A 13,094-nucleotide genomic window follows, 5' to 3' on the forward strand; every position below is an offset into this window, starting at 1 on the left:
TGGCATAGCAGCTCTCAAGTGGAATAATATCTGATTAGTCTTCTCATCTAGGAAAATAGCATCCCCTTGAGACCTAGAAACACTGGTATGTGAATGTCATGATGCTACTGCTTTCGCTCTATAAATCCACGAAGCAGCAGAGACCCAGCAGGCTGTGAGAGTTTCTAGAATTCGTGAATTTCTGAGGGGTACAGAGTCAGTACGAGGCAGTCAAACAGCCCAGCAAGGCTCTCCTGGAGACAGAAGTGGCAAGTTCCACAGGCCACTGGCCAGATGCAGCCCTGCCCTCTGAACCCAGAGGGAGCAATCGTCCTATCTTGGCTCAAACGGTTCTGTTCAATTAGAAAATAAAATGGAAAAGGAATCCCCCTGTAATTTTTTAATAAGAAGTTCTAAGAATAAATACGGAAAAGAATGCCCATGTCATTACTTTGCTCGCTAAAAGGAAAGCAGCGAGTGGTTAAAGGAACTTTATTGCTAATGCTGCAGTCTGCAGATGTGCCCCCAAGAGGAACCTAAGAGAATAGGCTCAAAAATTGTTTTTTACAGAGAGAGAGGGAAAAAAATTAAGATAAAGATGCTAAAAATGCCTCTCAACGAGGCCCAAATAAATGTAAGACCAGCTTTGGGCCTTCTAGTTTTCCTGCCTCCTCTCAGAAGGCCACCTCTATCTCTCCTGGAAATAGTCTTCTGAGGTCACCCACAGCTGCAGAGGCCAGCAGCATAAGCAGACAGTCCACTGCACAGCATCTCCAAGTAAGATGCTCAGCCTACGCCTGACAGCCTTTGCAGCCACGAAAAAACCATCTGGTCAAAATCTATTTAGTTGACCAAGAATACAAGAGTTATTTTGGAAATGCGTGCTTTTATGAGTGAAAATGTGAGGATTGTTATCTCCGTCACTGTGATTCTCTTTGAAGTGTCCCTGGGGTATCATGACTCATGTTGCAGATCCTCTCCCAGAGCCGTTTTATGGTTATTCCATCAAAGCAGGGCATTCGGGAGACATGCTCTGGTCAGGGAAGATGCCACTTGTCCCGCCCTCTCATTTTCTCTTGTTGAGCTACCTGTGTGAAACCTTCAAATTGCCATTCAGGTTATAGACCTTTGGGTTTCTCCTGTGGAAGATCTGGGTTAGTCCCACCCATTACCTAACATTTGAAAGAAAAAGCAACAAAAAAACTCATTACACTGCACGACGTGTACATACAATAAGGCCTTTGTCCTTAAAGGAAAAACATAATTTTCAAGAGAGTCAGCTCGCAGAAGCCAAAGGAGCTAACATCCAAAACCTAATATAAACACTGAGGCTTATGTCAAGGTTTCGGAGTTAGCCTCACTGAAAGGGGGAGGAAATGATGGGGAATGGCAGCCACAGGGATCCGAGGCATTTTTTCACTGTGATTTTTGAAAGCAGAACTGAGATAATCCCCAATCCTCCCCTCTCGGGCACCTCCTGCATTGTCGCCTACAAGGCTGCTTTCGACAGCAGGATATTTCTATAAGAGGCAATGTTCCTTTTGGTGCAAATAAAAGCAGGTCTTCATGTCTATGTGATTCTAGTTTTCAAATGTGAGTACATTCCTTTCAAAGGAAAAAAAAGTTTTTTGTAATGATTATTTAGGATGTCTTTTATAGAGGGGGTTGACCTTCTGTGACAAACTCTCTGGGAGAATCCTGTTTTGGAACTTGGAGTTCCAATCTGGGGGGGAGCGATCCCAAGTGTTAACAACCCAAATTATAAACAGGAAACTCCAGCCTGACTCCCACTCAAGTCCCAAGGTTGTGGACCTCTCACTGAAGCTATGGGGCTTCCAGAGATGAGGGGACAAGGTTCTTAACACTTGAAGACCTCATCTCATAAGATAAAACTGCCCAGGTTAACTACATACAACACAGAACATGCTATCAAAGAGAAGAAGCAGATTCCTAGAAAACAAACACACAAAGCTCTGTGAATGCGTAGGGTCCACACGTCCAAATCCAGTCACCTCAGTTAATCTGGGACCACCCAACACACCACGGGTATCCAGAGTGACTGTGGCTGGGCAGATGGCAGGACCCTGAACGTTCTAAAAGGGGGAGGGGAATTCCCTGGAGGTCCAGTGGTTAGGACTCCAAGCTTTCGCTGCCAAAGGCGTGAGTTCCATCCCTGGTCAGGGAACTAAGGTCCCGCCAGGCGTGCCTCATGGCCAAAAGTAAAATTAAATTAAAAAATAAAAAATTTTTTAAAAATGTTTAAAGTAAAACTAAATAAATACATTAAATTAAATGGGAAGGACTCTGACGTGTCTGTCTGGGTGAGTCTACCAGTAATTAGTTTTACATTTCTGCCTCCTACCTGCCACTTCCTTGTTCAATGGCAAATACCCCAAAGGACAGCAAGGCCTCACTGTGAAAGCAACGTTGTGATTAGCTGTCTGGAGATGGACACCAGTCAAACAGATGAAAAATAGAGGAGCAGCCCATCTTGCTAAGCCCCAAATACTTCCCGGGTTTTCTGTCTTTTATGGAAAAGATAGCAGTCGCTTCTACTGAACTTCCATTGTCTGCCCTGACAGAAGTTCAGAATAAACACGTCATAGGAATTGACAATAAATTGAAATAAAAGCGGTAGTCCATTAAATCATTTCTTAGAAGTCTTGCAGTAGTCTATGTAATCACTTCTTAGAAGTATAGGATAGGCAGTAATTGCATAGCGTTTAGGTAGTGGCAGTAGCTATCATTTCTGAAGTGCTTCCCGTCTACCAGACCCTGTTTTAAGAATTTTACATGTTTTGACCCACAGTTCTGACAAAAGCCCTATGATGAAAACATAGATGTCGAGATACAGAAATATCAGGCAACTCACCCAGAGCCATACAACTGTGAAAGGAGACATGGGAACCACTACAGTATCATTCCTAAAAAATATACTCATTAAAGTATATGTTAAACACTGGTTTATAGCATACAGCTTACTTCCTTCCATCCCAGTTCTGGCCCTTAATAATAATAATTCCACTTACACTGTTTACAAAGGTCTTTCACAAACACCAGCACATGTAATCCATACACATCACCTCAGTTAATGGCTACAGCAAACAGATGGGTTCTGCATTATGATTCCTCTTTAGAAATGAAGCTGAAGGGCACACATACCATTGTGACTTGCCCAGTACCCACGACTAAGGCTCAGAGAGACCAAGGTGGCTGCTGAGTGATGCACAGCTACAAGGCGGCCCTGGGGAGTCTTGAACCCATAATTTCAGACACCAAGGCCACCACTCCACAGCTGTACTTCAATGACAAAACAGACATCAAAAATTTAGTGAAAAAAGAAAATATTTTTCCTGAAGATCTAACTAAGGGATTAAATTATATCATAATATTTTTTAAAGCACCATTAACAGTTTCATAGAGCAAACCTGAAAGTTTACTATGGTAAGATTTTATATTAGTCAGATTCTTTGATAATGTTGCTCGGATTCATAATAAAAAATGCCTCAATGTGGCCTTGTCCATTTTGTACTTAACTATAGAAACATTCCAAAGACACTTGCAGAAGCCTATTACTTTTATTCATGAAATTAGTTTTGTTTGGGGACCTTTGAAAATCTCATAAGACCTTTTTAAATCTCAGTTCGGAAAATTTGTGATTTTTGCACTAAATTTTCAAAATCCCTACAGCAATCTTAGTTTGGGATTTCTCTCAAACGAGTTTCCACTGAATTCTATCTATGATCAATTCTATTCCATGGGAAAATATGCAGCAGGTACTAGGGACCTGGGCACCATGGACTGTTATTGATTGTTTAAAATCGTTCGAGAAGATGTTGACAAAGTTCCTTCTATGATGTTCTCCTAGAAGGTTCACTCTAACTGTAGTATCTAATACCGCTGGTCTTTCTCCTCTTCAGGCATCTTCTGCCTTGGCCTACGCTTTGTTGGTTCTCCTTCTTCTGTAACTATTTCTCAATCTCTGTCATTGGCTTCTCCCTTACTAACCTTCTTTTAAATATAGCCCTTCTTCTAGTTTCTATTTCCTTTATGTGAGTTTGGGGTTGGTAGATGCAAGCTATTACATTTAAAATGGATAATCCTAATGTATAGCACAGGGAACTATATTCAATATCCTGTGATAAACCATAACGGAAAAGAACATAAAAAGAAGAATGTATATATGTGTATACCTGAGTCACTTCTAGTTACTATTATAGGCTCATTTCTTGAAATCTCAACGTAGACCCCTTCCCAGGACAAATAATTTATTCCCAAAGTTCTGAAATTTATTTCAATGCAAACAGTTAACAAACTTCTGTCTTCTAGTCCTGATTTCTCTAGTGAGATCAAGATCTACATTATGAAGAGCTACCGGGTTTTCCTACTTGGAAGGTCTATGAAGCCCAGTCATCAATTCTCAACTCATTATCCCCACCCACATCTGTGACCTCTTCTCTTCCTACATTGTCTATAACATTGGCTAGAACTTCCAAAATTCCCTTCAATCCACCCCATCTCTCACCTCTGCCATCTATTTTATTGCCAAGTGCTATCAACTTGGGCTCCAAAACTCCTCTGCAAGTCTAGGGGTCCCAGCACATGGGTACACTTTTTTTAAGGTGGGTTGTCCAATTTCGATTGTTGTATAAATTGATAAATTGTGTGCTACCACTGAGAATACATACTACCATGGAGAACACTACCACTGAGAATACATCTACCAGACTGAATATTTTGCCGAAGGGGTCATGCAACAGTGGAGAGCAAGGTATTACTATGAGTAAGAGGAGAGAGCTAGCAACCAAAATGGAATTTTGAGAGTGAGGCCTGGAAGTAAACAATTCTATTCAAGTAACAGCACCCAGAGCTGCTCCAGAGACACCAAGTGATTAGCAAAGTGACTGCTACAGAGACACACTAGCACATCATCCTACCGCAGTGACTACTGCATTTTAATTACTGTGTTTTTCTGGGCATTGTTTGGAGTCTTTTAATCCAAATATTCTAAAACTAGAAGGCAGTGAAAGTAATTCAAAAGAATAAGCAATATTGGTTTATCCCAACACCTTCTTTCTCACTGTCCATCCCTGTTCCGGGCCGCTTGCCCTCACCTGACCACAACATATCCCTAGTGCCTGTTGTCCAAACTCTGGCCCCTCCACACTCTAAACAGCTCCCACAAAAGCTTCTAGAGGCATTTACATAAAACACATCTTATTGTGTCATGCGGCTGAGCCAAAATATTAAATCGCTCCCCCAATTCCACGAGTGGAACTGAGCTCCTTATTATTGCACTCAAAGTCCTCTATGCCTCCCACCAAGCCTTCTAACTCCAGCTTCCACCAGAGCTTTGGGTACACTGGACATACTGGTCTCCGCCATCTCCACAATTCCCAAGCACACACTCTTCTGTGCCTTTCCACCAATCACGCCTTGCCAAGACTACCTTTGCTCCGCCCATCAAAGTCTCAGATGATCCAATCAGAATTCATCTACAGTTCCCTCAGTACTTGAGTTTGAGTCTAGCATAGTGTTTTTCTGGCACTCCTATGAAACTTATTTATGCATGTGTCTTTCTCCTCTTTTCCGCCGTGGGCAAGAATCTGTGTTACTGGTCTTTGCCTCCCCAAGGTGCCCAACCAGCAGAATGCTTCAAACACAGAAAAGGCAAAAAATGGAAGGGGAGAAGGAAGTGTGAAGAGAAGGAAGAAATAATAATATTATTGAATTTATAACCTGTTACTCCTAGTGCTTCGAGTGATGTTTTATAGAATTAGAACTGGGAATCAAGAGGTCTTAAAATATACACCCAGCGCATTTGCTGATCTTAACTAAGTTCAACAAGCACACTTGACCTCCTGGGGCCATGAAAGGTGATGTTATTAGTATTTTTTATAGCACAAAGAATTCAATAGACCATCAGTTGGACAGAAGTGCCACAGAAGAGGGTGTGAGAAACTGGTATCCTTTGTTTATTCAACGAATTTGTATTAATTGGCTTTATTTTCCATCGTTTTGCCTTGCCTGACTTTTCCTATTATGTCCTGTTCTCCTGCCCTCACTATATCTGAATCCCCATCTGCGGAAGGGCTCTCTTTCCTCGGCACGGTTTCCCACACTTAAAACACAGTTTTTAGCTGATGCGCACTATAAAGGCCAGTGCCTTGAAATGAAAAGAAAGCGTGTTTAGAATGGGACAGGGATGGGGAAGGGGAGCCCACAAGTAAGTAGGCAGCAAAAACCCACTCAGGTCTGGAACGGGGTGAGAGACTTCCACAAGGTGGGCCAGGAAAATCCCCACGATGCCAGACCACTAGGCGGTTTTTCCAGAATTACAGCACTTCTGAGTCCCAACCCTACCCTTCTGCCAATAAAAGTACAAGTGAAGGTGACCCCACAGGCATAGAGACGTAAATACTCTGCAGAAAAATGAGGCCCCTCTCCCATGGAAAGTTTTTTTAGTGTTTAATGGAGAGCAAGGGGAAAAGTTATACCAGGGCTCACAGACCACTGGACCAATAAGGAAACAACTCAGATCGACCCAGTCCAAGTCTAGAGGGACAGAAAACCCCACCAAATGTCACTGACTTAGCCCTGTTCATTCATAACTATGGGTGGCCTTGGCATCATTATCCCTATGTCTTTTCTCCAACAGCTTCCATTTTCTCCCTTTTCTGATGAACCTTTGCATCTAATTCCATGTGAGGAAACAAGAATTTAACATCATCATCAACATCATCAACAGCAATGATGCATCATTCTGACTATATGCCAAACTCTGGGCCAAGCCTTAAATGCTGTATCTCATTTGATTCTCACAGCAAGTCTATGAGCTCGGTAGTGATAGACGTCCCACTCTCCAGATGAGGAAACGGAGACTTAGAAAGGTGAAGTAACTTTCCCGAGTTCACCAGCAGTAAGTGTCAGAGGCAAGATCCGAACCCAGGCCTGTCTGATGCCAGGGCCAAGGCTCTTTGCCAAAATGATATGAAACCAGCCAACAGCTGCCTGAACTGTGTCTTCCTCTGAAAGGGCCGTCCAAGTCCAGACCTGGTTCATGTTACGAGACCAAGATCACTCTAACTGCTCCCCAAAGTGAGCCTACGTCAGCTCTACAGAGGCTGAAATAACTCTCTGAGCCCTTGGAAGTATCTGTACACGTTTGTAAGTAGTAAACGACCAGCGGAAGCAAGTTGATTTAGCGTAGAAAACACTGTTTTCACATCCCAGATCTGTCTCTTAGTAACCATGTAACCTCAGGACATTTGCTCCGCCTCTCTGAGCCTCAGGAAAGCATGGGTAATAATAATTGTCTATGAGCTAGTACTGGTGAATTTGCCAGCACACTGCTGTAAATTAGTTACCTTTCCCCCCAAACTGTTCTATTGAGTACCTTATTCTATGGAAAGGCAACTGGTCGCAACTGTCTAAACAGAGTATAAATAAATAGATAGATAAATAAATAACTCCTGATCATTTCCTTAGTGAGCATCCAAAATCCAAAGTCTAAAAATGATATAAAACAATTTCCAAAAAATTGTGGCAACCTATGCTTATGTGCATGTACTAAGTGTATCTCTCTGAACACATAAGGACTACTTTTTATCTCCTCTCCCTCCCTCTCTCCTTCACCCTCCTAGCTCTCCCTCTCTACACCTCTTTCTCTCTCTCTCCCTCACACACACATACACACACACACACACACACACACACACACGAATTGAATCCTGATGCACCGCTATCTCCCTCATTCTCAAACACGTGCCTGACACTTGTTCAGATAATAGATAACTAGTCTCTAGCCAGTTAATTTGGACAATAAAAAACATGAGGCTCTTATAGAGATAAGGTACCCGAGAGAATCAAAGATGCTGGTAGCTGCTTGTTTAGTGACGGAAGATTTTTGTGATTAAAAAGTGGAAGACAGCAGACAAAGCCCCCTCTGTTTGCACCACTTGGTTGGCTCCAAGCTAGGTGGAGCCCTGCTTCTTGTAACACCAAATTTCACGTTGCTTTTTATGAGCAGAGGGTCCATTTCTAAATTGCACCCCTGGATTTAAAAGAGGAAATTTAAACCTCAGAATAATGTTTTTTGTTGAACAAAATGTATGCCAAACTAAGCCCTGACTGACTAACTCCTGGTTTTCTGAGTCCCAGCCTCCAAAGTTTTCTCAGGTTTCCAGTACTGGGCCGAACTCACTGGCTTGTGCCATTTCCTTCTATGCTACGGTTAGGTGGATAAGGGGTGAGAAGCAGGGGTACCACTTCCCCAGGTTCACTGGATGTATATGGGAATGCCCGAAAGATCCAGAGGACCACTGTAGATTCATTAGCTGAGAGAAGCTGGCTCCTATCAGCTGTACTTCATGGAAGGCACCAACGTGTTGTCCTAGGCATTACGGGAAAAATAATTCTAGCAAGAAGGGGGAAATCGTCATACAAAACAGCAATAAGTCTGGGCCTTCCTAACTCAGCCCCATAAAAGACCATTTTGTAAGATGGGGAAAAGCTGTGCTTTGCTTTCTAATTGAACAATGAAACACCTGCATCTTTAATCCAAACTGTCTACCCACTTCCCTAGATTTCAGGACAATGGCCTAACTTCTCACCTTCCCTCTTGAATAGTTGAACCCACACACTTTAGAATGATACCCATCAGCAGCTAACAAACAGGTTATTCTTGGACCACGACTGATGCTGGCAAAATGCTCAGGTCCAGGCAGACAAGGATAAGTGAGAATAAAATTATTCAGTTCTGCTTGCCGTGGCCACTGCATCCGCAGTCATCCTCAAAATTCCCACAGAAATAAGCTCATTCCACCTTTGAAACATTTCGGAGCTTAAAAGTTTAAATCAGGCCAAGTTGATTTTGTGGGGTTTTTCAAGCTTTTACACTGTAATTATATGCAGGACTTTGTGCCACCTATTTCCTCCCAACTGTAACATTTTACGTCTTTTTTAAGCATACGTTGAGGTTAGCTTTTTTTTTTTTTCAGTACATGTTATGAAACAAGATATGAGCTTATACTCAACTTCAGGTAACTTTCTGCCAAAAGGCTGGACCAACACAAACTAAATATGACTATTTTCTTTATCCAAAGCACAGTTTTGACTATTGCATACCCTCTTAACGTACATACATAAAACTAGCTCACAACTAAAGCTCCCTGCAGGTCAGCTGAAATCATAACGAGATTTTCCTTTCATATAATGTGATTAACAAATGTTAGCTAACCGAACTCCTAAAAGACTCAAAAGAAAAAAGCAAAATAACTCAAGCAATGCCAAAAAGTCAAATAACTCAACAAACTTTCTATTTTTTTCTTTGCTTTTTCACATCTTTAACTTAGAAAACAGCCTGTTTCACTTGATTATATGCATGTGCTCTAGAGGCAGGTGAGAGTGAGTTCCAGCTCCACTATTTACAAAAATGTGACCTTCACAAGCTACTAAAAACCTCTAGCCTCAGTTTCCTCATCTGTAAAACAGACGGGTAAAAATCCTCAAAGGATTTTTGTGAAGATTAAATGAAATAATGCAGGCTTCAATAAGTGTGGGCAAATAGTGTTTCATAAATGTTAGTTGCTATTGCTGACATTATCTATCTGCTAAATAAGTCTACCTTCCAACCTAAAAAAAAAAAAATGTCAACCACCTCATGGCAGTCTAGGTGCTTTGAAATTCATATACTGCAATGGGTCCCTCAGAAACTTACAAGAGCAGACACAAAGAAGCGGCCGTCCATCTATTCTTACTCAACTTTATCAAGTATTACAAATGTTTGGGAAGCAGTAATAACTATGACAGCTTGGGCCCCATAATCCTAAACCCCTGCAAAGGTCACGGCAACATATCACTGAGGCTTTCGGCTAGTGAGAGCTCTGAGGCATCCTCTGAATAGCAAGTGAGTTGGAGTGCCAGAGTCCACACTTTATATGTTTAGAAAGGATTTCTGACAGCTCTTACGAAGGCAGATACCTCCAAATGTTACTCGAAGATATAAATGAACCTACCACCCGTCTGAACTTAATCAACGCATTTCTGGAATAAATATCACTCCAGAACTCCAACTGACGCATCTTTTCAGATTCACTCTTTACCTTCAAAACAGCAAGATTCTAATATCTGTTTTATTAGCAGTAAGGCTGTACTTTCGGGGAAAGGCACTACTTCCCCCAGGGCAGGAGTATGGAAAAGGGGAAATGCTGTATGGAGAATTTTTATATTATTTGGGAACAGTCTGCAAAACCCAAACTGTATATTTAAACTTTACAAATGTAACAATATTGTAACGCTTATCTCTGCAAACGGAATGCATTTTTACCTCTATTTCTGTTGATTTCCTTAGTCTTCAGAACCTGATAATCATTTGATACAGACATTCACCTTCACCCATTTATCATTTCACAACATTGACCTCATCTCTTATCATGAAAACGTTTGGGTAGTTTAAACCCAGATGGCTTGGCTTTCACCTAAACAGAGAAGAATCTCTTCTCTGGTTACATACAGCATGTTGATCTGATAACAAGCAGTCATCTATCAGTTGGGGGCTTTGCATTTGACTGCCTTAATGTATTTCCAACAGGGTTTTGTGATGTGTAGTTTTTAATCAAGGTTTGCCAAAACTGATTGGCATGTAAAACACTTTTAAGCAAAAATGTTGTTCTTTGTAAGTCTCTATTTCAGCTCACAAATTCTTATTCGTATAACTTAATCTCCCCCGTGTGGTTACTTATTAGACCTTATCATTAACTACTAAGTTAAAATAAATTGAAACAAATTTTTTTTTAATCTACTAGCCACTGCCAGTGTTAACTAAGCAGCTGAAAGCCAAGTGTCATCCTCTAAGGATAGAGTTCTTTCTGACTGTTTTTGAGAGCTTAGTATATAAGAGGCAAAGAAATCCAAGATTACATCTTGTCCTCATGTTTGTGCTTTGTGACTCTCATCTTTTTCCCCTTGTCATATACCTTATCCCAGACCTTTATACCTAAATGTTATCATTTTCACACTGAGCTCAGACAACAGAATCAAGGCAGAAAATTTGGTGGCACCTATGATTTGGTGGCAATAGCCATTCCTGGGAACAGAAGGGCAAATGGCAATTATCACTGAGACGATGCCATACCAAGTCCACCTTAAGTTTACTTCTGTAAACTGATGTCAAAGATAAGAAATTCCCAGACTGATGAAATGGAAACTGCAAAAGTCCATAATACTCAGAAATTCAACTGAATTCAATTCACCAGCTATCTGAAGTTTTGTAACGACCAAAATCAGTTTTTAAGATTTGGTCATATTACATTTAATGGATTCAGCTTATCAGAGGGAGCAATTGACTTCACATTACCTGATCTCCATACTCACCATGCAGACACACATTATACAAGGGTTGTCCGTGATAAATGGAATCTGGAGAACTTCACCTTCATTTTCACATTTTGCAACAGAACCTGAAGGGGAAAATAAGTTATTGAAATTTAGCTTAGTGCCATTGTTACAAAAATAGAATTTTTACATTAATGCTTTTTGAAACAACTATATCCAAATTTCAGAAATTCCTAATGAGTTTTAAATTCTCAAACTCAGCCAAAAGAAGTTCCCCCGAAGAAAATCTATTTTAAATAGTTTTATTAGAACAGGTTTGTTTTGTTTTTTTAAAGGCCGTGCTATATAGATAGATTTTCTGCTTTCGACGGTTTAAGCACAATTCCAAGTATTTCACTGGATCCTTAATAATACCCCTCCTTCATGAAGGCATTTCAAGTAAACACACACTCCCACAGGCAAAAAAAATTCAAATTGGACATTAAGGCAGATTTAAAATTTGAACAGAATTCAGGACAGTGTCAATGAACAGGGCTTTATATGAATCCGCCTCATATTGTCTTGAGCTGAAATCACTTTTTGAAACACAATCTTCTTTCCTCTTTTAGAAATTGCCTCAATATTTTTTCTGCCCCAGGTGTCACTAAAGTATGTCCTTCAGAATAGCAGCTGAGGTCTTCACCTGCCTGAAAGCATATAATTATTATATCCTGCTATTATTACCCTTTTAAAATACGATAGTTTCTTTAAATTCAAGGTGCTTTAAAAAGCACTCCCTGTACAGAAGCTATATTGGAACCCTATAGAGTGAGAAAGGCCGATGGGTGGAAAACGGTTAATTTTTTTTTTCTTTAATTGTATACGGGAGAAAAGATCAAAATAAAGATTGAAGAAAACTAAAAATAAATAAAGGAACTTCTCAAATTCAAATAGAAGAATGTCCGTTATCACTATACTACTGATGTCAACAGCCTCCTTGCCCTCCACCCCTTAACCTACTCACTGCCTTCCCACCCCTTAACCCCGCGGGCTTCGCTTCTTGCCCACCGCCAGCGAGGGGCAGGCTCCTAGGTGCTCGCTCCCCGCCCTCCCGTCCCCGAGGCCAGCCAGCGCTTCCTCTCCCAGGTACCAAGCCAGCGTCCGGGAGGGTCGGTCCCTCCCGCCCCCTCCCCTACCTGTCAAGAAGGAGGAAGCCAGAGACATGGGGACCCCCGAGCAATTGAGCAGCAGCAAGACGCAGCAGGTAATCCCGGGCGAGCGCCGGCAGGGACGCTCAGCCAGAGCCCTGACGCCGGAGAACCAGAGCATCGTCACCTGGAGGGAATCCCGGGCGACTGCCGGTCCCGCGCCGCCGCCTATGCTCCACTACCGACGCTCGCAGTCAAAAAGGGCTCTCAGCCGGCGAGTCGGGAGACAGTCCGTTAAGGAGGGAGGCGGGCGCCCGGGAGCCTGGGGCGGGGGGGTGGGGGTGGGGGGGCTGAAGGGGGAGGCGGGAGAGAGAGGCGAGGGGTGAGGGGCGCCCAGGGAGGAGGGGTCCTGCGGCCAGGCTCCTCCAATGCGGCTTTTTTCTTTTTTTAAGGAGTTGCTTGCAGCGGTTTAGTCGTCGGCTCCTCCATACTAGAGAGGGGGCCGGGAGGAGGGGGTATCGGAGCAGCCGGAGATAGGCAGAGAGGAGTGGCTGCGCTTCCCGCTGCGCACCGCTGCACAGCCGCCGCCGCCGCCCGGGCTGCAGCGACTGCCCGGGGGCGCGCCGCTACCGCGGCGTCCTCCACTCCTGCCCT

The 13,094-nt window shown here is 42.5% G+C and overlaps 1 protein-coding gene across 3 annotated transcripts in view; it reads right to left on the reverse strand.

Annotated features, from left to right (window-relative positions):
• BMPER (BMP binding endothelial regulator) overlaps window positions 1–12,717 on the reverse strand; it is a 269,975-nt gene extending 257,258 nt beyond the window's left edge. Inside the window, exons 1-2 of one of the 3 annotated variants that reach the window (XM_032644100.1) lie at window positions 12,628–12,717; window positions 11,353–11,438 (exon numbers count right to left, since the gene is read on the reverse strand). In XM_032644100.1, the coding sequence (XP_032499991.1) occupies window positions 11,353–11,367 (15 nt within the window). In that variant the 5' untranslated portion in view covers window positions 11,368–11,438; window positions 12,628–12,717. Of the gene's footprint in view, window positions 1–11,352; window positions 11,439–12,488 lie in introns of all 3 variants that reach the window. The other 2 variants (XM_032644099.1, XM_032644101.1) reach the window with 2 other exon arrangements.
• Between the last annotated feature and the right edge of the window lie 377 nt (window positions 12,718–13,094).

This window comes from Phocoena sinus, chromosome 9, assembly GCF_008692025.1.
Source record: "Phocoena sinus isolate mPhoSin1 chromosome 9, mPhoSin1.pri, whole genome shotgun sequence".
In the NCBI taxonomy this organism is placed as follows: Eukaryota; Metazoa; Chordata; class Mammalia; order Artiodactyla; family Phocoenidae; genus Phocoena; species Phocoena sinus.